Source organism: Sylvia atricapilla, chromosome 1 (assembly GCF_009819655.1).
Source record: "Sylvia atricapilla isolate bSylAtr1 chromosome 1, bSylAtr1.pri, whole genome shotgun sequence".
In the NCBI taxonomy this organism is placed as follows: Eukaryota; Metazoa; Chordata; class Aves; order Passeriformes; family Sylviidae; genus Sylvia; species Sylvia atricapilla.
In genome coordinates this window covers 118,152,847-118,179,396 of record NC_089140.1, presented here as the reverse complement: position 1 = coordinate 118,179,396, position 26,550 = coordinate 118,152,847, and the positions used below count along the sequence as shown (strand labels likewise).

Genomic DNA, 26,550 nt, shown 5'->3' with positions numbered 1-26,550 from the left:
GTCACCATTGCTTGAGTTCCTGTATGTGGGGATAGACCATTTCTGACCTTGGAGGAAGGTGGTCCTTGACAATCAGCCACAATGATGGACCCTCTCAAAAGCAATGAAAAGCCCACCAATACTCAGGGTAGAAATGAAAAATGAGAAGGCTATAGAAGTTCATGTGGACATAAGGATTCCTGTAGCTCTGTTACACTACTATCATGAATGCCCAGGCCAAGAAAGCTGTTAGTGCAGGTGAGCTTGGGGCTTTGTCTCCTGGGGAGCTGGAGAAGATCCAGATGATCTCACTCCTCTTTCACTGCACAGCTTGTGGGGCTCCTCCTCCCTTGGTGACCTGTGATCAGGGACCACATTTCCCTGGCCCAGCCTGTCTGAGATCCCCGGATGCTCCTGCAGCCTGTCCTAGAGAGACACGTCCTGCCTTGGGAGTTTGGGCTAAGACCTCAGGGGTGTCAGGGACAGAAACTTCTGGCAGTGGGGCCCTGCAGGATGTCAGCCCATCACAGAGCCCATGTAGGATGCTCTCAGCACAGCCTGGTCCCTGCTGCACACTCTGCTCCATCCGTGCTCAGGGCTGCAGGGACAGCCTGTTCCTCAGGCTCTCCCTGGTGACTGCAAGGCAGAAGGAGTGCTTGACCCTCCCTGATCAGGATTCAGCTGGTAACAAAGCCCAAAACACCTTTTCATCTGGAATAGCCAGCTGAGATCATTAGAAACTGCCAGATTTCACGAAAAGTCACAGCATCCTGTTGCTACCCTTTCCTGGTGACAGCAGGGATCTTGATGTTCCTCAGATAGTTTAGGTGATCAGCGGCCTACAGATTTTCAAAGACTGGTTTAATTTTTAGCCAACTCAATTTCCCCTGTTTTCAGTCGTTTGCTGTCTTTTAAAGCTTTTTACAGGCTGCCTCCTGCTTGAAGAATTCCTCCCTTGTGTTGCTAACGCATTCTAAATTGGGCAACAGGCTATGCTGCCATCAGCTGGAATTTGATGAGCAATGGGATAAAAGACCATATGATGTGATACTTAGTAATAGGAGGGGCTGCATATGAGGGCTCAGGTGGAATCTCTCAAACTCAGTCCAGCTCCTGCCCCAGTTTTTATTAAAAAATCCCCAATTCTTTAATTCAAATAGAAAATCCAATTACAAAAAAACCCCAAACCCAAAAAACCCCAAGCAACCAAAAACCCAACAAACCTTTTGAAATAAGCTATTTTTGCTGAAGCAGGAGTCAAAGGTTGCTCTCCTGCTCCCTTTATTCCAAGTTCATGTGAAATGCAGATGGGAGCTGGCCTCATTCTGGCATATGAATTTATAGTGAATTATACCCACAGGAGAACTCCACAGAGAGAGGCTCCTGGAAATCACACATGCTGCCAATTTGGAGGGTTATCTTGGGAAGAACAAGGAGATAAAGATCACATCTCACCCTTCTTCCTACGTATCTCCACCAGACCTCAGCTGTCAGGATGGAAGAGACTGGTACAAAAGGAAGAAGTGGGGAAGACTTGATTTCCCTTGGCTTTTTGCTTTCAGTGGGACAGCACGGGGAAAAGCCATGAAAGATCTGCTCACACTCTCAGGGGAGCCCAAGGAATGTTAGGCAGAGGGAGATAAGCAGCTGAGGCCCACAAAGGGCCAAATAGTTCAGATAATGCTGCTATGCATTTCTGCTACTATCTAACCCTGACAATACCTTTCATTCTAAGGACATATATGAAGGTTAAATAAGCACCTTAACAGATTAAATGAACAAACCTTTTGGACAAATATATAAGCAAACCTATGTTTCTTTTTTTTTTTTTTTTTTTTTTTTTTTTTTTTCCCCGCTTCTCCCATTTTATTCATCATGTCTTTTACTTCTGTGGAATTAAAAAAAAATCTACTAAAACTATTCTTACATTTCTACTTAACTGTATTTTGTTCCAATTCTCTATGAACTACACAGGAAAGAGGACCGGCTTTTTTTTTTTTTTGCCTTTTTTTTTGTTTTTTTTTTTTCCTTTTTTTTTTTTTTTGAGTTAAATACAATTGCGAGCTCAAAAAAAAAAGCAAACCTGAGGACGACATGAGGCCACAAATGTCCAACTTATTTGCACAAAAGCGAAGTCCACCATCACAGCTTTGTTGATTCATTTCCTCTGAGATTTTCCTGACTAAAATAATATTTGAGTATCAATGACACACACAGGGGTAGCTGACCTTTACTTGGCATGGAGCGCAAAGGGCAGTAGAAAGGACAATTTTAAGCCAACTTCGTGCTCTCCAGGGCTTTGGATCTCCAACTTATGCCCAGCTGCAACAGCCCTCGGAGGGATTTAAACAGCTGAGAATAGCCAAAGCCACTGTCAGGCTCCAAAGTGTTCTCTCTGCTGGTGACTGTTCTCTGCTGGAGGAAGTGTCCTCAGCCATCCCAGGGACTGGGTTCTATTGGTTGTGCCCACCTGCACCAGTGGTGCCATCTCCCTGTCCCTGGGAAACCCAGCTCCTTGTTGCAATGGGATCAGAAGCATAGCCAGGATTACACCATCCAGGTGAACAAAACACCTTGCCATATAGAACCAAGGCCAAGGATCCATGCTGCTGACAAAAAACCAGCTTCCCTGGGTGAGAGCTCCTTGCTTGGTGGCCTGGGGCCAGGTTAACTTCACCATGGTATTAAAGAATAATAGAATGGTTTGGGTTGGAAAGGAGCTGAGAGATCATGTAATTCCAACACCTCTACCTCAGGCAGGGACACCTTTCTCTAGCCTAGGCTGTGTGAAGCCCTATCCGTCCTGGCCTTGAAGATTGCCAGGGATGAAGCGTCCACAACCTCTCTGGGCAACCTGTGCCTCACCACCCTCACAGTGAAGAATTTCTTTCTATATCTAATCTAAACCCACAGTATTTCAGTTTAAAGCCTTGTCCTATCACTTCATGCCCTTGTCAAAAGTCCTTCTCCAGCTGTCCTGTGGGCCTCCTTTAGCTACTCCTTTAGCTAACTCTTTTAGGAAGGTGCTCTAAGGTCTCCCCAGAGCCTTCTCTTCTCCAGGCTGAACAACTCCAACTCTTTCAGAGGAGAGATGGTCCAGCCCTCTGAGCATCTTTGTGCCCCCCCTCTAGACTGTCCAGCAGGTCCATGTCTTTCTTGTGCTAAGGACTTCAGAGCTGGATGCAGTACTCCAGGTGGGGTCTCATAACAGCAAAATAGAGGGAGAGGATTATCTCCTCTACCTTTCCCCATACTAAATTCTCTACAGTGCTACCATGAATCCATTCTATCCCAAGGAACTAAAGATGAGAAAACATTTTTCTTTTTGTGGATCCATTACACATCAAATGCAAGAAATTACCATTCAAGAGTAATCTTACTTTTTAGAATTAACCCATTCCTCTGCCCTGAGGTCTTGATTCTTGTGCACAAACACACAGCTCTGATAGGTATTGTTTATCACTCTTCCTTTTCTTTTATGGACTCCTAAATAAGACTTGATTAGGTTCACATCCCAAACTGACAGGAATGGAGATATTTTTAACAGAATTTTCATTTGGCATTATGATGCAGGGTACCTTCTGAGTGAAATTCAGTTTTCTTCTTGTTTGCACTGTCTGCACCTCAGGATTTTCTAATAAGATTTGAAATCCTTTCCCTTCTTTTAGTATGAGAACGTGCAGGTTAAAAAGAAAAAGGAATTGTCTGAACTGTTTTTGCAATAAATTATGTAAACCAAGATACTTTTCCCTTAATCATGTGAGTAGCTGTGCTGACCTCAAGGGCCTTGCTTGCACAGGTAAGTGTTGCTCCTGTGAATAAATATGGCCCAATCCTCTGCTGTAAGTGGAAGCAGGGAAGCTCAGCATCTATTTGGATACAGTTCTCTGTCCCCAGTGAGAGCTGACTTCACGGTGCAGCAGACAGTCAGGCATGGCAGCACAATCCCTTTCTGCTTTTCCAACAGACAAAATGACTAAATCAACCTCATGCATGTCCTCTGGAGGACACACACTTCCTTGTTACCTTGTGGACTCCTGCTTGTAGATGTCGATGATATTCTCCACCAGCAGGTTCCTCTGCAGCCCGTAGACTCCATGTCGGTCCAGGACCACCTCGTGCCTGCAGGAGGGACAGCGGAAGCGGCCTCCCGACGCCACAGTGGTTCCTCCCCTGGTCGGCAGGTAGGGGTTGGAGGCCTGTTCTTGCCAAGCAGCACAAGGAGAGGGAGGTACGGCCATGAAAAACCATGAAAGCCTCTTCCAAAAGCACCAAATGGTAGGAAACCATTTGTCACTATCCCCAGTGAGAGGGCAATTCCCACATGTCACCCCTGGGAAAGCACCTGGTGACTGCTGGGCGAGGGGCCAGCTCCTCAGCTCACGTTTGGCCATGTCACCACAGCCAACAGGTGGCACTTCCACCTGCTGTGAGCCCAGCCCTGGCCCCTGGATGCATCAACTTTGACTTTGGCCTTAAATTGCTCCCCCACCCTGTCTCACCGACGGTTAAAACTGATCTACCAAAACATGTAAAAAATATTCTTTCCCATTCATTCCAGCCAGTCCTTGGAAAGCAGAGCTCTCTGTGAGAAGAAACCTACCTGGAAGATGTCACTGGCACACTTCCGACAGAGGTTGTGCTGGCAGGGCAGGATGACCACTGGCTTGGTGAACATCTCCAAACAGATGGGGCAGATCAGCTGCTTCTCCAGGTTATCCATAGTTTGCTGCTCTTTGGAGAACGACTTGTAGCTCAGGGAGGTGCTCATCCCTAGCTTTTCCTGGGGCACACACTCAGGGCCACGGCCTTGTGGAGAGGTGTTGGGGTTAATTTCCCTTGAAATAAGTCCAAGGCTGTGCTGCGATCAGAGGCTCTCTGTTGCTGGGGCTGGAGGACATTGTTTGAACGAGGGGCTGAGCAGAGCCGGGGCTGTTTTTAGCAGCGCTGCGTCAGGCGCTGCCGTCCCGCCGTGCCCATATATGCGTGTGAGAGCAGGACAGGCTGGGACAGGTGACAGCTGCCAGGGGACGGGGGGAGGCTGGAGAGGCCCTGGCTCTCCTCACTCACACATGGCAGCCTTCACCCCTTGAGGAGCTGCGGGAGTGATAGGGAAGCAAAGGCCATCCGCTCCCTTTCCTTATCTTTGCGGGTCAGTGGAGACTGAAGGGCTTGCCCCAGCCTGTGCAGCCACATCCTGCAGCCTAATAGACCTTCTGTTGTGGGCAAGCAGCCGTGGCCACAAGAGGCAGGGTGTCATTTTGCCTCCGTGTTTTGGCAAGCTCCAGGATGCTACCTTTCCAAGGTGTGAAGCACATGTGGTTACCGGAGAAGACAATAGGAGCAATGGCTGCTCCGGAGCTTGAACATCTCAGGGTGTAAATATCTCACCACCTTGAAATCCAGACAAACAAAATTGCCTGCCTATAACTGTGCTTAAGTTTGTTCTGGTAAGATTTTGGTCTTAGGAGATGTAACATAAAAATCCAACATGACTATTTGTGTCATTAGCTTCATGAGCAGGTTAAATATGCATGAAAAATATTATTTGAGTTTCCTGATCAGAAAAAACAGAAGAAATACAGTGTGAAAGACTTTCACTTGTGCTGCTAGAGAATAGGTACTAATTGTATATGCTTTCTCTCTGACAGCTTAATTCAAATACTTTTTAGTTTTGGGCACTGCTGTGTTTATATCTGTTTATTAGACGCTGATATCTCTTTCAGCTTGGCATTTGTTCCAGAGTTATTTTTAAAAGGACAATTTCCCAGATAATTTGTGACATGTGATGCCTGATCTTAAGGGAAAGCCATCTGTGCTTCTACTTGCCAATAATTTATCACACAACTGTACAAGCAATAAATATATCATCCTCAAATTTAAGCCCAAGTCCCTGCATTACTGTATAATATCACTTTGCCACCATACTGTACATGTAATCAGAATATTTTCTTCTCTTTTAGTCAATAACTACAATACTTTCTCAGTTCAGTGTCTTGTAGAAAGCTTTAATGTTTATTCTGCCTTATGACAGTATAGGGCTTGCATCTGAAAAATGCAGTAGAGCAGCTGAATGAGTGCCCTACACATCCAGGGGCAGACCTCAATTCTAAAGCCAGACCCTCAGTCTGCATGCAACACCAGTCTGGAAACTGTGCATTTTAGTAAAATATAAAAGTCAAGGCTTTCATGGATTTCTGCATGAAAATGAATACTATCCTCTGCATGCAATTGTAATAAATAACATTGAATTAAATGTATTATTGACTTACTTTATTTTCAGTGCCTCACAGGCTTTGTAAATGTTTGAGTGAACTCCCGTACTCATTTGCAGCTCACCAAGCTGAAAATTCCTCTGTGTAGACTTACACACATTTGTCTGCAGTCCCACAGAAACAAATCGATTTTTCTAAGTGTTGCATTCAGGGGAAATTAGTCATAGCTTAGTTAAACGCACTTGAAATCACACCTTTGTTTCGACTGCCTGGTGTGGAGTAGAGCCTGGAGTCCAGTGGGAGAAGCTGCTCTGGCAGCTGAGCTGCAGACAGCTGGGGATTTTGGCAGGGCTGGCAGGGAGCCCTCCCTAGCAGCAGCAAGAAGATATTTCTCTTCTTTCCCTCCCCTCCATAGCCGGGTCAGAGGTGACTTTTGCATCTGGAGGAATCTGAATGCCTCATTCTTGCCCTCCTAACTTTGAGTCAGCTGCCCCTTGCATAGCAAAACCTGCTTCAATAACGGGCCCTGAATTAGATGAAGAAAGCCATCCTCATCAGGCAGGGCAGGAGCTTCCACCTTACTGCACAGGCAGAAACAGAAATTCTGGAGGGAAAAGCTGAAGGCTAGAAATGTCAGCACACAAAAATACCTGAACATGCTGATGTAGGGAAGGGAGCCTTCATGGCATGCAAAATAGCCACGCTGGCCCTTTGGATTATGAACTGAGGTACCTGTCAGGGTGTAACATGCTTCTGGGATGTGATTCTAGTCAGTTTATACCTACCTACAGTAACCCCCAGAAGCCATCTGTTAACTGGCTGAGTGGGACATCTGATGCATCTGCAGAGGACATCTGGTGGCAACAAAGTGAGGGACAGTGTGCTGCTGGTTTTCCCTTTTCTGTGTGCTGAAGCATGCTAACATGGAACAGATAACAAACAGCACAACCAAAAAGAGAACTCAAAAAACAAAGATAAACCCACCTTCTGCAACCAGGCCTGAGCTGAAATATTTTTCTGGCAGGAACATGTAGTCCAGACATGTGAAAAATTAGTACAGTTTTTTCTGACAAGGTATTATGAACCACAGCAATAAATTGTAGGTAAAGAAATGCAGAGGCTTGACTACACTTGCAAAGGCAGGATGAGAAGTGCCAGGAAAGCCACATATTGTATGACCACTCTGCAACAAGGAGGACGAGAAAAGCCAAGTGTAAGACATTGAGGAGAAACAGAAAGATCCCGCAGATGGTCTTAAGCAGGGACTGCTTAGGATAAGGTTCAAAGAACTTGCACTGAGAAAGAGCCTGGCACCCTCCTGTCTCTCCCTGGCAGGTCTGTCCCCCTCCTCTTCCTCCCCTTCGACTCCTGCAGGGGAAGACCACCAGGACACACAGTTGTCCATCTCTGAAGAGTCACCAAGTCAAGCCATCTCTCAAGGGACAAAGGGCAGGAGGACTTGCTTTAACACCCCTCCTGGACAGAAAATCTGGACGTTTGCCAGTCACCACCAAGAAGAAATCTTTTTTTATTATTTCAGTATTGCTTGTCTGGGAGTGTTACCTGGCTTTGTTGACATAACTAGAACACTAATTCCTAAATATAGGCTTGCTTTTACAGACATTACTTCTAACTCCTCTATTTGCAGCCGAATAACAGCTTGCAGCTTGTGGACTGATGGCCTAGAACATTTAAAGCTGGCTGTAAAGCATTGGGTTTAGGAGAGGGATTTGGAAGAGGAAGGAGAGGTTGAGTGATGCCCAGGTTCAGATTTCAATGTCATAATGGCATCTCTGGGTTTTGCATTCACAGAATTCCCCTCTGCAACCTCTTATCTTGTACCAGAGTTGTGAAGCTCTTGTGTGTCACTCAGAAAATCAGCCCTGTGTCTCTCTCTCTCATGACTGGAAAACAAAGAGAAAAATCATATTTTGTCCAGAGGGTGCTGTCAAAAATATGCTCCCACATGACTTGCTTCCCCAATGAGCCTGCAGAGACAAAACACACTCTGCAAGGAGCAGGCTCCTTGTCCAGGCATCCTGCCCTGGACACAGTGGGTGGTAAGAAGCATCCCGGTCCATGGGATGACAGTGCCTTGGCCTGCTGCCACCCCACCTTCTGCCTGTCCTGGGGCGTGAGCAAGCACCCCACCACCCAGCCCAGGAGTGGGCAGACCTCTACACTGGCAGCTGCCTAAAGCAGATGGGAGCTGCCCATCATTCCCTGGGCAGGGATCAACACCCACCTCCACCCTGCTGCCTCCAGCAGCTCCTCACACTCCCGAGGCTGATGGACTCACCTGCAGGCTTCCCACAACAGCCCAGCTGCTGGAAGAGGACAGAGCTGGTGGGTGCCTGAGCAGTACAACATTCTAACAAAAATGAGGCGGCTGTCTCCAATTCTGCTCACCCAAATGTGAGACTTAGGGCAAAATAATGATGCATCCTTTTCCTCTTCCCATACTGGTAACTCTGCTTGTTGTCCGGGCTGAAAAGATTTACATTTTTAGCCAAACATTCCTCGGGGAGGCTAGGGAAGGTCCTCAATCAAACTCACCTTTTGCCTGTGATCATTTATCTTGCCGTGAACAGTCCCTCAGGAGTGGGTGGCAAGCACTGGCATTCCCACCTATCTTTCAAGCCAGCATGTTGCAGAGACTGAGATTTCACTTACACTGGCAACAGCTTACTGAGCCGACAAGCCAGATATAAGATGAAGCCCTCCTACCTAAACAAGTGCCAACTGCAAATTATATTTTGCATTTCATGATTTTATTGTGATCCATACACACTCCATGATAAATACTGAGACTACCCTTGTGTCTGACTCAATTTATGCAGCCAAAGAGAGCCTTTGCAACAGAAACAAGTGCTTTCAAAAACAGTTGCCTTTTGAGACTGACATTTTTTCCACTCAACACATATATATCTATATCTATCTATATATATATATTTGTCTTTGTGTACCTCATATGTGATGACAGGCCATATGCGGTCAGTATTTGGAGACCTTCTAAAAACAGTCTGAGGATTGGTTTCAGATCTCCAGGAAAACAAAGACCAGCACAGGAGACAATGACATCTTTAGAAACTTTCTTTTGCACATATGAAATCACAGCAGAAGAGGAAAGCTCAAAGCATTTCCAAGGGTGAGTCACTGGGAGCACATCAAATGTATGGGACATGAGATTTCAGGGACAAACTACAAAGACCAGACAGGGGGAGGATGTCTGCCCTTTTATTTTTAATAGAGGATGGACACTGCCCTGAGCTGAACTGTGCTCAAAACCAGCCTTCTCTGGGCTTATCCATGCTCAACGACCTTCCACAGTTTGCAGGAAACCGGGAGAAACATAGCAAAAAAGGGTATATTAATTAGATAATAACTTCTGTTCCAAATGAATCAGTGCTACCAACATTATAGCAGACAAATTATAGCAGACAAACCTCAGAGATTTGGATTAAAATATCCTGAAACAGAGAGAATCTGTGGACAAACTGCATCAAGGACTCATTCCTGCATGCTGTGGTTCTGCCATCATTGTGTCACCAAGATATGAGGTCACTGCCTCACCTGTGTGCCTGGGAAAAGGAAGATCCTCTGGCTTCCTTCTGCCCTCCAGCAGTGCCAGCAAGCCAACATGAACCTGTCACCCAGCTTTAGGGGACACAGAGAAACAAAGCCCTCCCAAAATAATTTCCTCAGAGTCCACAAGATCAGGATGTGAAATGGTGTTCAGGCCATACCCTTCAGGCAGGCAGGGTCACCCTGCAAGATGATTTACACGAGGCATTTATCATGCTCCTTGCAGTTATCTGCATTGTCTAAAGTCTCAAAATCAGCGAACCTGCAAAGACTGGATGTAGGAGAAACAAACATGAGAGAAACAGTTCATCTCCCCAGATCACATGCAACTTTACAAACCCAGAGATTCCCAAACCCTTATCCCCTCCACACATCACTGCAAGAAAGAGATCCATATTTCACAGTCAAGGCATACAAGTCTGTCCAAAGGACTGGAGGAAGTATTGCATGTGGGAAAGGAATAGTGCTTCACTACTGTCTACCTAAAAATAGGTCCTTTCCAGGGCTAGGGACAAGTTTCACAGATAAGAGGAACAGGCTTGCTTTTCCACACCCCCAAACATACTCTGCAGTGAAAATGAGACATGAATGAAGAAAGGACATAAGTAAAACAAAACCAGTTAGAAAAGAAGAGAGGACACCAGTTAGAAAAGTGGGAAAATCCCACTTCCTTTTGAAAATTAAGCAACCAAGTAGTTTAATATTTTAACACAACCCTCAAATGCAGCCCTGACCCTTTCCCCTCTACTTTGCTACTACAGCATCCCATGAGAGCCTGTTTGTAAATCATTGCTCGATGTCTCACCTACTAGCAGAAAAGTAGGAATGGTGAATCCTCCCCACGTACCTGCATTTTGTGGAATAACAGGGATATTTGCTTCTGGAGTGCAGAAGTTGGTGCCGTGGCAATGGGGAGGAAACAGAGGTGTCTCAGCAGGGGCAGTGCTAGGGGGCCTCCTAAGCATACCAGAATTTAAGGAAAAGGGTATTGCAGAGCTTTTACAGGAATTTTGACTGGGTGACAGATATGTTTTCTGCTCTGGACTTAACAGGCCATAGCACTCCAAACCCCACTGCTGCAGCCCCAGCTCTGTCAGGAGGAAAGGAAAGTGATGTTCAGTAGAGAGGGACTTGTGTTTCATAGCACAGATCCAGCTCAGGCTTCCCAGCTGGCATCAGTTCATCACTTCACAGGGATACAGCCCTGTCGCAGTGTCAGGTTTCTCCCTAGCCTTGGTCTGCTTGACATAAGCCACTCTTGATGCTATTTCAGTATGCTCTCCATTGCTCAGCTGGCAGAACACAGAACTGTGGATATTTTTTTTTTCCAGGACAATGCTCAGGCCCATAGTTCAAAGGAGAGACTGATTTTAAGTTTGTACTCAGCACAAACTTCATACTACATCAGAGACCTGCCGAGACTCCATCCCAGCTCCCCAGGACGGTCTAGGTAATGTTCTCATCCACCCCCACCTTGAGGGTCATTCTTTCAAGACAGAATAGAGATTCAGTGTTTGAAGATAGACGGCCAAGTATTTCCATATTACAGCTAAAGAAAAATACTTTGCGTGGAGGCAGGAAGGTTTTCACACAGTAAGTTGTTACCAAAACCAGGGAAGTGTCTGTTTATCAAGTGGCTGGTGTCAGAGGTAACAAACGTTCTTGGGGTTTTTTTCCATTTTTTTCTGTTTTCCTTTATTTCCTGTTGCTATATGCCCTGCAAATGCTTTCAAGGCATACAGCAAAACCAGCATGACTCTTCATTCCTGAGTACCAATGCCTTTTTTTTTTTCCCTTTGGAAAGTCGATAAGAAGAGAAAGTTTCCCTTTTGGCCATTTTTCAGTCAGGTTCTTTCACCCACTCCTTCACATGAGATTTTTGTGAGCATAGGGGAGCACAGCATTTGAGAGAGAGATGCAGGCATTTGCAAGGAAAACAACTGGAAAAGCCTTCAAGGCAGGCACTTTTAGCTACAATCAGGAATGCCATCCATTGTGACATTATGTTCATTGTACCCAGCAGCTGTTTATTGCATTAATGTCCTTTTGAATTATCACTTCAGTAAGCATCTCAAGCACGTCGGCCCATGTCCACACATGTGGTGTTGCATCACCCTCTCCCCACACCAGGCTGTTCCCTAGGAGTCAGCCCTTCTGATTCTGGCAGAGTTCAGGGAATGCGAGGGAAGAAAGGGTGCACAGCAAGTCCTTTCACCATAGAATAACTCAGATTTTGTGTGTCTCCTAAAAAGCCTTGACCTTGCCATGGAAGGGGCAGCTTTGCAGTTAAGATTTGTGTTTTGCCTGTGCTGACTGAGGATGCACATATCTCACTTCACAGTTCTACACTCTGCAGTCAGGACTGGGCAATATGAACCAATAGTTCATGGCAATAGACAGCACCACAATAGTCTGATACAATGATCTGGGTGGAAGACAGAGAGTTGGCACTGGCTATCTTTCTCTCCTTCCAAAATTCTCCCTCTGATGAAGCCAACAGAGCTGCATCACAACAGAGATGCATCATCAGGCTGGAGGGTGACATCAGCCCTGCCCCCAGCCACCGGCACTGAGGGAGGCTGCTCCAGCACTGGATGTAAGGGAAGGTGTGTTGCTGTAAGCTGAACGTGCTCCTTTGTCCCACCACTGTGGTCAAGAAGCCAGGAAAACAGGGCCCCACTGGCCCCACATCCTGTCACTGTCACCCTTTGGATCAGGAGAAGACAAGTGGGGGAGAGAACAGGGCACAGGGAGGGCTGGGATGTGGTGGAAAAGCAGAGCACAGGATCAGTGCCAGAGCTGCTGTGCATTTCCATTGTCACAGCATTTAGAGCTGCACGGCTAAGGAAGCCTGCAAACAAGGAGAGGTGATGTAAAGACAGAGCCTCTGATGGATCTGCTTTCTCATGTCACTTGCGTTACCCTTTTTATAATGCTGTGGGGTCAGCTCCCTTCATCTCTATCCTGTTGTAGGTGTGCAGACAATCTTACTTCAGATAATCCTTAGGTAAGAGGTGACAAGCCGGAGCAGTACATGACCTTGTTCTGATGCTTCTGATAATTCCAAAGCCTGTAATGCAAACATGAAGTGGATGATAATAGATTTATGTAAGAGTAGACTACAAATCACATCTCTTCCAGTTACCCACGTAGTATGGCCTTGGTGCTATTTCCATCCCCAATCAGTGCTATGAAGCACTTCACAACAAGCAGACAGCTTTGCAGCAACATTGTTTTGTGCAGAAATTTGTATTCAAGGCGCCTTTTAGACCTTGGTTCCCCGTATCCCACAGTGATGCATCTGCTACTTGCCATCATGCTGCTGGGACTGGGGCTCCTGTGAGATCCTGCTGGGAGTTTCTCTCAGGACTGCATCTCTTATCTTTTGATAGCTCAGCTCCCAGGGTTGAGGGCTGCAGTGCTTGCAGAGTAATTCTCAGGCACTAGTTCTAATTACAGCTCAAAGGACAGGGAATTTTGGCAGGGGGAGGAAGATTTCTACTCAACACTAAACTTCTGATTAGACCCCTGACACATTGAAGAGCATCAGGAGTCATATCCAGAGCCTTTGTCCCATGCCACACTAGTGTCCACAGCTGCTTTTGTCAGCAGAGGATGCCTCTGCCACCCCTGACCTTCATCAGAGGTACTCACCAGGGACCTCATTCCTGCAGGGAAAATGGGGTAAAGCATGGCTATCACTAACCTTTAGCATTCCAGAGAACAGGGCAAGGAGCCTAACATGAGCTACAGGCATGCCACAGGGTAACAGTTCACTGCCACCTTCAGCTAGCAATGTCAGCAGGCAATCAGTAATACTGAAATCTCACTTATTCCAGAAGAGATGAAGTGAGAATGAAAATAAAATAATAATATAATCTATTTTGGATGGATATTAAAGCATTTGTCATGGAAATAAAATAATCCATGACAAATCCATTAATATCCATCGAAAACAGATTATATTTATGTAATACTTTAAAAGACTATGCAGGTTCCTATCCTTCCTGATCTAAATTGGCATGACCTCTCACCCATCATCAAGTATTTAGGTGATATTCCTGAGAAGGGGCAATGCTTCCTTAGAAGCCTCCTCTGCATGCAATGTCTCAGGTTGCATTCACTGGGGTACTCCTGATATGTCAGGTCTCATAGCTAGTTTCTTGGGCTCCTGGAATGTGTCCAGACAGGATGTTCATTCCCAGAATTAAAGTCATCCATCGTTCCCTTTCAGGGAAGTATGTTTCTTTAACGAGCCAGGTGTCATCCAGTCAGGCAGGAAGAAGGTGCCAACTCTTTCATCCTTTCTCTGGTGACTTGTTAACATATTCCCATTCGAAATGTTCTTTACACCTGACCTCACAAGGTACATGGAGATGGAAATTGAAAAACAGAGCTTCTCAAGAGCCAATAGGGAGAGCAGGAAGCTTCACCTTTCTTCATCTTGGTGTTCTCATTTTCAACCTTACCCTCAATTTACAGCTTTCTTGGGGAAGCATGTCCAGCATGTGGGAGGCAGGAGAGCTTCTTGTCTCTGACCTAAGCCTGGTGTTGTCTCCACTCCTCTCTCCACCCCAAATGCTGTAGGAGCCATGCAGAAGGGCAGAAAGTTGCTGAACCATTTCCTTCCAGTTTAGGGAGGAAATTGTGCTGCCAGCTGGATAATGGGTATCTCTGTGTGGTCCCTGTATGAGGCCACTTTGTAAGACTGGCAGGAGAATGTTTGCTGAGGGAAGTGGAAGATGCAAAGGGAAAAAGACACAAGGGGATAAGGAAGGAGACTGTGTGTGCATGCAAAGCAGTAAGTTGCAGGATGTCGTCTGCATTGAACAAGTCCTTTAAAAATGATTTCTCAAGCCCAGCACAATGCTTCCACCTCCTCTGCTACTCCTCAGCACCACGGCAACTGCTTCTAATCCTTCCCATATCAATCTTCATTTCCTTTATCCTCTTCCATGAGGGGGTGAACTGTCTGGGCCCTTTCCCTGAAAAGACAAGTCCCATCAAACAGGGAACAGCCTCTGCTTGAGCAGGCAGGGACTGCTCCCCTTCTATTCCCAGCACTAGCTTGAAGCAACACATCCCGTCCAAACCAAGGCTAACTAGGCTCACGTGCCTTGCTATATGGCCACCAGAATAATGATAGCAGGAAGGGCAAGGAAGAGATGCTAACATTATTACAGAAGGGAAAAAAAATAAAAAAACAAAGGGAGCGGGAGAGAGAGAGAGAGAGAGAAAACAGTGGCATTGAGACATCAAGTCAGTGCCTTTCCCATGACAGCACTCAGGCTTAGCACTGGAGCCAAGGTATTGTTAGCTGGCCAGGTAATGCTAAAGGAATTAAATAATTCCTATTTTTGCCAAGAGGAAAGGCCATTCTGTCTCTTGAATAGGGAAGAAATAGGAAGAGCTCTATACCAAATCAGTGAAATTTGCAGGATTGGAAGAATTTGGGGTTTTAGCAGAAAATTTTTTAGAACATTAGAAGTGCTTTGTTCCCCCACAAGGAAAAGCTTCTTGGTCAACTCAGCCTGAGTCATAAGGTGTGGAGGAAGGTAGGCTGTCTGCTCCTTACTGTGTCAGGCAGGCCTGCAGCAAAATGCCTGGATATGAGGGAATAGTCCTGCTGATTAAATCTTCAAAGCCAGTAACTGAAGCCTGGTTTTCTCTCATTTCCCCACCTACCTCTTTTATAAGTTTATCTGTCTTGGCAACTCTGAGTATATGTTTTATTGTCTTTTTGTCTTAACCTGTCTTACGTTAAGCATGATTTCAGTGTAATTGGATACTAATGACTTGTTCCTTGCCAAAGGATGTGGTAAAACTCCACGTAGAGCTTGGGGCACCTTACCAGCACTCTGGGTTGCCAGCTTGCTCTCCACGATATCCACAGCATTGTCACAGCAAATATCCAAAGCAATGTCCCTTCCTTCAGCTGCAGGCCCCATGCTGTCCCCCGGACAATAGTGAGTCAAGAAGAAGTGTCTTCTAGAGATGTATTACCCCTTCTCATTTCTACCCCTTACATATATTCATTCCCTTATTGGTCCACTAGCCTGAATTCCCAGCTCCAGCTCCAGCTCCCTCCAGGCATTTGGTTTGCTTGCTACCTGACCAAGGCTTTGTCTCAAACCATTAGTCTCGGTTGCAGCCCTCTCTATGGTTCAAACAGGGCCCATCTCACTGGGTCCTGCTTTCTGAATTGCCAGACACCATGATGCAGATGTTTTGGAATGCAGCACATGCTGCATTAGGCAAAACGGAGGAGCCTTGTTTGCTCAGAGAAATTCTGTTGGAACTAAGCAGAAATCCAAGAGGCTATCCTTCTCTAACATCAGTCTTCATCCCATCACAGAGAGAGGTAGCATCCCTGGGATCTCTGAGCTCCTACATGGAGGCCCTCTATCCTGCCTGGCCTATGCAAGAGGTGGATCATCTCTCTGGCTGCCAACTGGAGGAATATGTGTGAGCCCAAGATGCCCACGTAGAAAAAGGCACCATCTCCACCCCTGCAAACCCTTGTTTGCAGTTACGCCCTTCCTGTTGTTTTAAACCCATCACCCATTTGGACATGCTCACCCCCTTTCATTCACTTTGTGGTTTTTCTGGTTAATTCAGGGAGAAAAAAAACCATTTGCAAGAGAGAAGCTATTTGCAAGTCTTTGCTTATGATGAATCTGCTCCTCCAAGTTTATCCCCCTGCACCAACCTGGGGCAGTCAGGAAGATTTGGGCCTCATCTTCACTACCCACCTTATTTGCACCTGCACAAAGTAAAGGGAGGATAGATGAAAATGGAGAGAGATTGGACATATCAGCTCTAAAGTGAGCTGTCTGTGAACATAGACAGTGGCTCTACCTCTCACCTGCTGAACACATTCCCCACTTCTCACTCCTTGCACCCACTCCATGCCTTTTTCTTCATTACCTCATCACAGCACTCCTCCTCCAGGCTGCAGTTTGGCAAGCACTTTCAAGAGGCCGAGCTGCCCTGGCCAACAGGATAGGGCAGCCTGGGCCTCTCACCTGCCTTGTGCTGCACCTGACTGCAAGGTCTCATCCCCTCATTAGCCCCATCTGAGCTGATTCACTTCACTGACCATTGGAAAATTACCCACCTTGCTGGATTATCAGGCTGACTAAGGCGCCTGGAGTGCCCACAGACAACTATAGCTAGGACAAGGGCAGCTGTGTACTTGAGAGCCGTGGAGAAGAGAGGAGGAGAAGTGGGACCTCTTTACTTCGGACTAAAGAGCTGCCAGACTGGCTCACCCTCCTTTCAAACTTCATCCTCAACTTCTTTATTACTATCCAGAACATAATACCTTCAGTACCCCACAAGAGAGTCCATGACTTGAAGGAGCACTTACAAGCAAGCCAAGCCAAAAGCCATCACTTATCACAGTAGTCAGGCAAAATCATTGCTGCCTCAAAGCTACAGTAGCAGTGCATGCTCAAATAGGGATGTGGTAATTAACATCTGACTCCAACAGCTCCCAGCATTTTCCATGGCAGCAGGTTCCCATCCTGCCTCTAAGGAATGGAAAGAAGTGCCATTCATGTTCTTTCTCAAGCTCCCTAATGTACAACACTGGTTAACCATTTTAGTTTGGTTTTCATTGGCTTAATGAAACTGGGGCTGAATACGCAGGTTTTTTCCAGTATCCTGGCTGTCTCTGGTACAGACCTGTTCATAAAAGCCTGAATGGACAACTGTCATTCCAGAACTCAAATATCAAAGGTTACCATGGGAAAGAAGCTTGCAGCCCACTGACATCAAGTTATTATCAGCGATAGATCAACACATTTGACTGCCACAAGGTAAGCAAAGGGCTTAGAAAAGCAGACAGCAAGTGTCAGCAAGAGGTCCTGAAGCTGAATCCAAAATGTCATAAATCCTGGTCTCTGCTTGGAAAAGCAAAACATGTTTTGCATGTGACTGATGAGTAAAAACTGGAAAACAAATTCTGTGACCTCATGGCCTTTGTGGAACATATCAAATGACCAAGACCACAGTCGCTGAGACAACAGTTGCCTTTGCTGAAGCCCCAACGTGATGCTCTGTATGAATTCCGAGGCAAAGTCCGTTTGGACAGTTCAAAGTGCATTGTCTCTGGCAGCTGAGCTGTAGGAAGAAATTGTGGGGTAGAGACTGAGAGTAATTCAGAGGTCGAGGCAGGAACCAACGTACCAACGTGAGTTAGGTGTGTTGTCATGGCAGAGGTATTGATGTGACAGTGGCGTGAGGGCTGCCTGGAAGATGAGGTGCTGATGCTGTCTGACTGCCTTCAGACACGTCCCTATCCCTCAGAGCAGATCAGCTCTGCGTCAGTCCCAGCCCTGCAGGCCCTGTCTGTCTGATCTGGGCTCCTTCCCGGAGGCAGGACCAGGCAAGGCTCATCTCCTAGAGATCCATGGAAGCAGCAGATTCCACCAGTTGGGATTCCTCTTCCAGACACCGGGGAATGGGCAGGCTCTGCTGGGTGCAGATGGCTGCTAGGGGCAGGGAGACAACAGGGTTTACAAGTGAAGGGCCATGGCACATCTGCCAGAATTTGGGAACTGGATAATATTGAGGTGTTTTTCCTGCTTTCCTTTCAGTGTTGATATTGCAGCAGATGACATAATGGGACTTATTCTCAGCTTGCATTTGCAAAGTTCTTCATCACAGGGAAGCAGTATCAGATACGGAGCTTGGACACAGATATTGGGATTTCCATTGTGCAACCGCTGCATTTTGGTGGTGCCAGACACCAAAAGCAGCGTCCCCTGGGGTCCCTACGGGAAGGTACAGGGCCACCCTCATGTGACTTCCCCAACAGCTGGGGGCCAGTGGCGCAATGGATAACGCGTCTGACTACGGATCAGAAGATTGTAGGTTCGACTCCTACCTGGCTCGTTCTTTTCGGTTTTATACTTCCTCCTACCTTTCCAACTCTCGTCTTCCCCGAAGTTCCCACCCACCCTTGCACGGGAAACGGGAAAGCCTGGGTAATTAAAAACAGACAAACAAGCGGGTTCAGAAGCTGCACATGTGGGTTTGTGTTCCTTTGTGTTGATACGCACACATGGTACTCAACATCCTTGAGAATTTCCAAGTGGTTCATTGCCACCTCTAAACAGACTAATTTTTGAAAAGGCTTTAGTACATGGGTCTTTCCCAACCCTACAGGGAACATCCAAGACTCAAGTCTTTCCAACATCTTCCAGTTTTCCACTGTCTCGCTCCAGCTGGGCTGACCGTGGAGGATGCTCATTTACCCAACTCCTCCTGCTGAAACGAGACAGGGGAATGTCCCAAGGAGATAAAAATCATGTCTTAAGTGTGCACGATGTGAGCTGAGAGAGCTGCTGATAGCTGAGTGGTAGCTGGGTGACCCTGAAATCCCACTTAGAGGTCAGGTGAAGAGTAGATACAAAGAGAAGCATGTGCTTACAATATTCAATATAGATACACTGACAAAGAGTACCTTAGTAAATGAATAACAAAATTTCAGGTACTAACAAAATCAGGAAAGTGCTCTCTTGTTTCCAGTGGTTTCCCACCTTTGCAATCAGCAGATCATCTTGGCTATGCATGTGCCACCTATCTCAAACTGCATCCATCAGGAAGCACCTTGTTGTGCAGGAATATTTTCACCATTTCTCCTTTAAAATCCTTCAGGCAGATTGAACCTTTTTACACTTGTGCTTCCATGAGATTTATTCTGTTTTCCCTTTCTCTAGCAAGAGACAACTTTTGTTTGAAATACAAACAAATCTTTTCTTACAAGACAAGACCTGAAAATTTTCTTTCTGTTGCAGCAGCCGCTCCCCCTGTACCCATCAGCCTATTTCAAAGCCCCTCATCCCTTGTTTGCCTGAAGTACCCTACTCTGTATCAGTATCACCCAGTGTATCAGGGTGAAATGTTGTATGATTGGGGTTTTTATAATCTCTGGCATCTTTCATTATTAAGTGATACAAACACTTGAAGTGATACAAACAATTGAATAGACTACACACAACTGGCCCTTGCTGGAGATTAGATACCAAAATAATTATGCACTTGCAGGTGACTGTCACTAATAACTTGCACCTAAATGAAGTATTTTACAAGTTACACTATCAAGCAAACAATGAATAGTTTGCTACTGCAGTGAAAAACATTTAGTACCTTTAGATCAATGAACATGTCCTAGGAGAATGGGAAGCTGAGCTGAGCAGTCACATGAATGTAACAGGCCATAGCTCAAGAGGTAGAATAGTTGCTTAGCATAAAGTCCTGAGACCAGGACATTTTGTGAGGGTTTTTGGTTTAGTTTTGGTTTGTTTTTTTTTTCCTTTCCTGGCTTTTGTTCTCCCTCAGGTGTATTACACTCTTACACAGAAATGCATGCATGTCAATTCTTTCTGAGTGGGCGGGAGAGAAAACATATCTTAGAGATGGAGACAGAGGGAGAAAGGAGATGATCTCTTCTCTTGAAGAAAATCTGTGTGTGCTTTTATTTTGTGAGCTATCCTTAAGGAGAAAAGAGTGGCCACTGAATCAGTGAAAAGGAACAAAGGAGTTTAAAGATGTTTATACAGGAAGGTGTCAATCTTGGGAATAAAATCTTTGGCCCTAGATAGAGTCTGTTCTATGTCCCACACCAGGGAATGGCACAGGAATGTGCCATTGGATTGTGGATTCAGATTTGACTGCTAGTGGGTATGAAGTTATGTAGATAACAAACATCTATGGAAACGGATGTCTTTCCTCAATTTGTGCTGAGATGCCTCTGTTCCCTAAAAGGTAGGTTTTCATGCCTGGGTTCCTCATGGGACAGTTCCTGAGAGGGATACACTGCACCATGCTGGAAGAAAAGGGAGAAAAGGTTGTTGGTGCCTGTGTGTCCATACACATATGCACAAAACTATACCAGTTAATAAACAGGTATCTGGGGCCAGAGATGTAATGCACAAAGAGAAGCAATGTGCAAGTCTGACTCCTGCTGAGCTTCATAAATCTGTTTCCTTGTTGATAGTCCTGCTTGTACTATATTCCCACAGAGGAATATAGTACAGGTCTTCCTTGCTCTCAAATCTGAAATCTACCCCAGAAAAACACTCCCACACAGAGAAAAGACTCACCCGGGGTTCTGTTGAAGGAGAAAACTTCACTTCCATTCTCCCCCTGCTATGCAGACAGATTTGGACACTTTCAGACACGTTTACTCTCTCCAAGCCAGGAGCTGTTGCCAAGCTTGCTTTTCTGCACCCCACGTAGCACCTGTAATGGAAAAGAAGACTTGAAAAGGAAACAATAGAACACAGGAGAGAAAAAAGCAGACTATGAGTGCTGGCTCTCATATTAACTATGGCCTAAGCAAGTCCACGTCTGTCTGCATTAAACTCCTTCTGTGTAAGGACTTCTATGACCCCTCTCCCCCTGCTCCATATTCTGCTAGAACATCCCATGTCACCCTTTTTGGCACAACCAAAGGGCCAAACATCACATCTGTCACCTTAAGTGAAGAGATGGTGGCGGACTTTTATCCACTCCTATCAGCCAGGGTGCTCACAGCCCTCATTTATAAGGATTATGTGGCATCACAGAAAGCCCAGTTAGTACAGATTGTTTGGCATCACTTAAAGCAACATGCAAAATGAGGAGAGACTGTCCAGAGAGGAATATTAAAGATCACCATGGGAAAGAAGATCTAACAAAGCTAGCTAAGACTGAACTAAAAATGTTTGATTATTTTTGGCTTCACATAGGAGAAGGACAAATATATATTATTGAGATGGGATTTCATTAAGTTATATAAGTATCTCAGAGGTGGGTACCACGAGGATAGTGCCAGACTCTTTTCTGCAGTGCCCAGTGAGAGGAAAAGGAGCAATGGCCAAAACTAAAGCACCAGAAATTCCAGCTTAACACGGGGAAGAACTTCCTTACCTTGAGGGTGCCAGAGCACTGGAACAGGCTGCCCAGGGAGGTAATGAAATCTCCCTTTCTGGAGACATTCAAAATCCACCTGGATGCATTCTTGTGTCAACTGCTCTAGGTGACTTTACCTCAGCAGGTGGGTCTCCACAAGTCCTGTCCAATCCGAACAATTCTGTGATGATGAAAATATATTATTTATTAAATGTCATTAAATAACAACTGTAATGTTATTAAACATAGCTAAGAATATTATGGAAAACAACAAAGCACTTCCAAAAGCATCACTGCAGCACATCTTTCAGTATTTACTGCAGGGCAGGTGGCAGCCCTTCACAAACCTCTTGGGGTTTTTTTGATTCCCCCTCAGGAGGGGGAAAAAAAAAAAAAAAAAAGTGACTTGCTTGTGTATCACACGTGTTTGTAAACGGCTCTAGGAGAGTCTTCGTGAGCGGGAGCGAAGCCGCCCTCTGATCCCAGAAAAAAAAAAATTGAGCGTCTCCTTCGAGCCGGAATCGAACCAGCGACCTAAGGATTCCCGCGGGGCGCGCCTCTACAGTCCTCCGCTCTACCAGCTGAGCTATCGAAGGGACACAGCCGCCGCCCCCCAGCGGCCGCAGAAGGCGCCGCCCCGCCCCGCGCGCGGCTCTGCGCATGCTCGTGGCGGCGCCGGCGCTGACGGGGCCTGGGGCGGCCGGGGCACGGTGTGGAGCCGGGGGCGCGATGGCCGCCTCCGCTCGCTTGGTGTACGGACAGCGCAGGCTGGACTCCTGCCTGAGCCGCAAACCTTTGAGCGCAGCCATGCGTCGTGAAGCAAAACCAGGGCTGTTTAGAGCAGCACGCACACATCGTTTCCAAGTGTTAGCAGCACTCATGAGCTAGCGCAGTTAGTTATTCATTCCGCCGTGAACCACTGCTTGTGGGAAATTCGAATCCACACACTGCTGCGTCCGGTTCCGCGGGCCTCAGCGCTGGAAAGACACGGAGCTGATGGAGTGAGTCCAGAGGAGGGACACAAAGTGATCAGAGGGTAGAAACAACTCTCCTGTGAAGTCAGACTGAGAGAATTTCAGTTGTCCAGCCTAGAGACAGCTCCCAGGAGACCTCAGAGCACCTTCCAGTACCTAAAGGAGTTCCAACAGAGCTGGAGAGGGACTTTTTTCCGTGGGCATGTAGTAACAGGACAAGCGGTAATGGCTTTGAGAGAGTGGGCTCAGACTGGATATAAGGATGACATTTTTTACAATGAGGTTCATGAAATACTGGAAGAGGTTACCGGGAGAGGTGGTGAATGTCCCTTCCCTGAAAACACCCAAGGGCTGGGCCTCTGAGCAGCTTGGTAGAGTTGAAGATACCCAGTGTCCCTGCTCATTGCGGGAAGGTTGGAAGTAGGTGACCTTTAAAGGTCCCTTTCAACCCAAACCATTCTGTGATTTGATAACTGGCTACTCTGAAGCTATGGCATGATCTCAAATGTAATCAATCTAAGCTCTGGGAATGCCTTCCTCACCTCTCCTGCTTGCAAGCTCTTTATACACTGCATAGCCTTTATGTAAATGAAGAGTATTTGGGTTTTGTTGCAAGATCACACACTTTTCATGCAGCTGCAGAACAAGGATGTTCTTGTACTTCTGAAGGCTAAGGGATAATTAGAACAGAAACAACATTCCTAATCACAGCAGCATTGCTTGCTGCCTTCAGAGACCTCCTGGTTGTTTTCTTTGATGTCGTCTTGTGGGAGTAACCATAGAGTATCAGGCCAATGTGGAGTAAAGTGCTCCCCTCCCAGGGCCAGGTTTCTCCCCATGTAATGTAATGGTGTGTTAATTGGGTTAATTTGGGGGCGGAAAAAAATTGAAAAATTTAAGCCTAGAGTGGTGTTTTGCTTGGGGAAACAGCACTACCAGGCAGACAAACAGAGTTAAATCATAGAATCACAGAATTTGAAAGGGTTGGAAGGGGTCTTAGAGATCATTCAATCCTAACCTGACTGTCAGGACAGGGACACCTCCCACTGGGCCATGCTTGCTTTGTTCAGGCTTTATCAGGCCTTGCTCAAGCCTCATCCTGCATGGTCCTGAACACTACCAGAGTCGGGACCCCACAGTCTCCCTGGGAAGCGTGTTGCAGTGTCTCACCAGCCTGACAGCAAAGAGTTTCTTCCTAATCTCAAATCTAAATTTCCCTCCTCATTTTGTACCCATTACTCCATGTCCTGTCACTCCAGGTCCTCATGAAGTATGGATGATGAGATCAGATAGGGAAAAAGAAGAGTAAAACAGAGCAAAAGAAGTGGAATTTAAGAAGCCGGGATGGTGGGATGAGATGGAAAGCTACGACCGCCTCAACGTGCGACCAGGGCCGAGAACGGGAAAAAAAACATATGCGAGCCAGGCAGGAGTCGAACCTACAATCTTCTGATCCGTAGTCAGACGCGTTATCCATTGCGCCACTGGCCCCGCACGTATTGTGCCCTCACCCACCATTCTTTATACCCAAGAGCGATGGGCGCGGCGCCCCGCACAGCCCCCGACTGCCCTCAGGGCCCGGGCCCCGTCCCGCCCTTCCGCCAGGGGGCGCTCCCGGCGTTCCCGCCCCGCGACGGGCCCTAAGGCCCGCCCGAAAGCGGTGCGTGCTGCGCATGCGCAAGGCCAGCTGGCTACAGTCTTCCTGCGCCGCCGCGGCGTGAGTGGCAGGTCCCTTCGATAGCTCAGCTGGTAGAGCGGAGGACTGTAGCGGTTACGCCCCACGGGAATCCTTAGGTCGCTGGTTCGATTCCGGCTCGAAGGAGACGCTCAATTTTTTTCTGCCCTCTATGAGAAATGCTTTTAAACAATTTCTCTTTAACCTTTTGCAGATACGGTTGCTTTTCTCGAAGAGTTCCGCCCGCATCGCAAACCGATCCGTGCGCTGTGTCTCTCTCTCAGGAGCGGCTGTTCCTGCGGGAGCAGGGAATGCTGTGCCTAATGCAGGACTGCCAACACCTCCTGAATTTCTAAAGGAAAACAAGATGTGTGTTCATACTCCAACGTGCCACAAAGCAAGTCAGTGCAGGAGAATACCGGCTGAGATCCCTTTGTCTCATCGCAGTTAATTAGGATGTTGACATTCTGAGGGTCATTTTTCCAAGCCTCCTCTGTTCCAAATGTCTAGACACTGTTTTTACAGCATAAGGCTGTATCTACATACTGCCACAAAAAGAATACATTTTCTTATCGAGCCAACTGAAAGTGTTCAAGTCCAGGCTGGACAGGGCACCTCCCTGCTCGTGGCCAGGGCTTGGAACTGAATGATATTTAAGGTCCCTTCCTACTAACTCATTCTAAGATTAGCATGTACTGACTCTCTCCGTTAGTCAAAATCTGCATGTCTTTACCAGTATCTATCTATTATAGATGTCAGCTACCACACAGTTGTCCTGTCTTACTGCCTTCCCAACCCTGGGATGGGTGAAACTGGCCTGAAGGACTGAGTTCTCTCGTGTGAAACTCGGTACCCATTCATCTCTCAATGAAAGGAGAAGTTGGATGTGATGACTGAGCTGACTTCAGTTTGTGAAGAGAAGGAAGGGGGTTATGGTTATCTCTGGTCTTTCTCCCTGGTTTGTAACATAACAGCACACTCTTTCCTCTTCTACAGGAGATGATAACACAGAAAAAGAAATCAGTAATTTTAACTGTGCTCCGTTTAGCGTGATTTTCAATGCTTTTTAATGATTTTACTCTACAAAGAGGCAGAGATGTAATTCTTTTTGACTGAAATCATATCAGTATTGATTCTTATACAAGCTAGACAATCAAATTAAGTGACATGCAATTATATCTGAAGTTTTTTGTGTTAAGCATTGTGGCTTATCCCACAAACTTGTTGTGGGGAGCAAAAGTGCACAAACTACCTAAATAACTAGTTACATGGTGGTACACCTAAATTGTCTATGCTGCCTCTTGTGTTTGGTGTTTTAAGTGGATCTGGGTATGTTTTAATATCTAAGCATGCAAAGGAACAGATCTTTGAGAATACATCTAGCCAAAACAGTTGCTCCTTGTCCGTTTTCAATGCTTGGGCTTTTGTGGTTGCAGAGACTGGATACCAGCCTAGTGAGAAATATTCCTGTCTTGTAGCACACCCAGATTATCTGGCACTCTGTGCTGGCCCTCAAACTGCAGAGTGAGGTGCTGGATGTCTCAGGATGTCTGCTGTTGTCCTCAGCAGCGCCATTGTTCCACTCTGCACACACCTTTTGCTGAGAGAAACTGTTCCATATAGATGCTGATTCCAGTAAACTACCATGTTACATCACTTTTTGACACTGATGATTTTTTTTACAAGCATTCTGCATTAAGTAAAGGACTTACAATGTGTGGCCATAGCTCTGGCTGTTTTGCATGAGCAGGCACATCTGCTGCAATCCAAGAGCTAGTTCCTTTTCGGGGAAACCCTGAGTTGCCATTTGACACTTGCCAGAGTGCAAAGCCATAACTTTGGACAGCTGTCTCAACAGCTTCTCTAGCTGTTACCGGAATGAAGCTGCTAGTGTGGCAAGGTGAAGGGAGTGCTACAATTCATACATACAACCTTTATTAGTCAGGGTGATTTACAGCCAAGGTGGGTTTGAATACATGGAAGTTTACATATAAATAAATGTAGCAAAACAGAGAAAAAAATTGAGAATCTGTACATTTTGAGATTTCTGGGTGTGCAACTGAACTGTACACAAAACCAGATAATGTTAGCATTATTATGTATTCATGTTAGGAACTTTTCTGGAAAGCAAACAAAGGAGTAAAATCACATTGAAGAGCTAAGTCCTGAAATCCTTATTCATCCTTTCTCCACAAGTCCTCAGAACAGCTGATCTTAACAT

General features: G+C 46.2%; 1 protein-coding gene and 4 non-coding genes across 5 annotated transcripts in view; 2 read left to right on the top strand and 3 right to left on the bottom strand.

Moving 5' to 3' along the window:
* The window catches only part of TRIM55 (tripartite motif containing 55), a 35,455-nt gene extending 30,561 nt beyond the window's left edge, over positions 1–4,894 (bottom strand). Inside the window, exons 1-2 of the mRNA XM_066331966.1 lie at positions 4,583–4,894; positions 4,006–4,178 (exon numbers count right to left, since the gene is read on the bottom strand). Of these exons, the coding sequence (XP_066188063.1) occupies positions 4,006–4,178; positions 4,583–4,750 (341 nt within the window). The 5' untranslated portion in view covers positions 4,751–4,894. The remainder of the gene's footprint in view (positions 1–4,005; positions 4,179–4,582) is intronic.
* A 13,710-nt stretch (positions 4,895–18,604) lies between these two features.
* TRNAR-ACG (transfer RNA arginine (anticodon ACG)) lies at positions 18,605–18,677 on the top strand. The gene has a single exon. It is a non-coding gene; the product is annotated as a tRNA-Arg (tRNA).
* Positions 18,678–22,186: 3,509 nt separating this feature from the next.
* TRNAY-GUA (transfer RNA tyrosine (anticodon GUA)) lies at positions 22,187–22,276 on the bottom strand. The gene is given in 2 exon segments: positions 22,187–22,222; positions 22,240–22,276. It is a non-coding gene; the product is annotated as a tRNA-Tyr (tRNA).
* A 1,796-nt stretch (positions 22,277–24,072) lies between these two features.
* TRNAR-ACG (transfer RNA arginine (anticodon ACG)) lies at positions 24,073–24,145 on the bottom strand. The gene has a single exon. It is a non-coding gene; the product is annotated as a tRNA-Arg (tRNA).
* Positions 24,146–24,385: 240 nt separating this feature from the next.
* Positions 24,386–24,476, top strand: TRNAY-GUA (transfer RNA tyrosine (anticodon GUA)). Its single transcript is given in 2 exon segments — positions 24,386–24,422; positions 24,441–24,476. It is a non-coding gene; the product is annotated as a tRNA-Tyr (tRNA).
* The last annotated feature ends 2,074 nt before the right edge of the window (positions 24,477–26,550 follow it).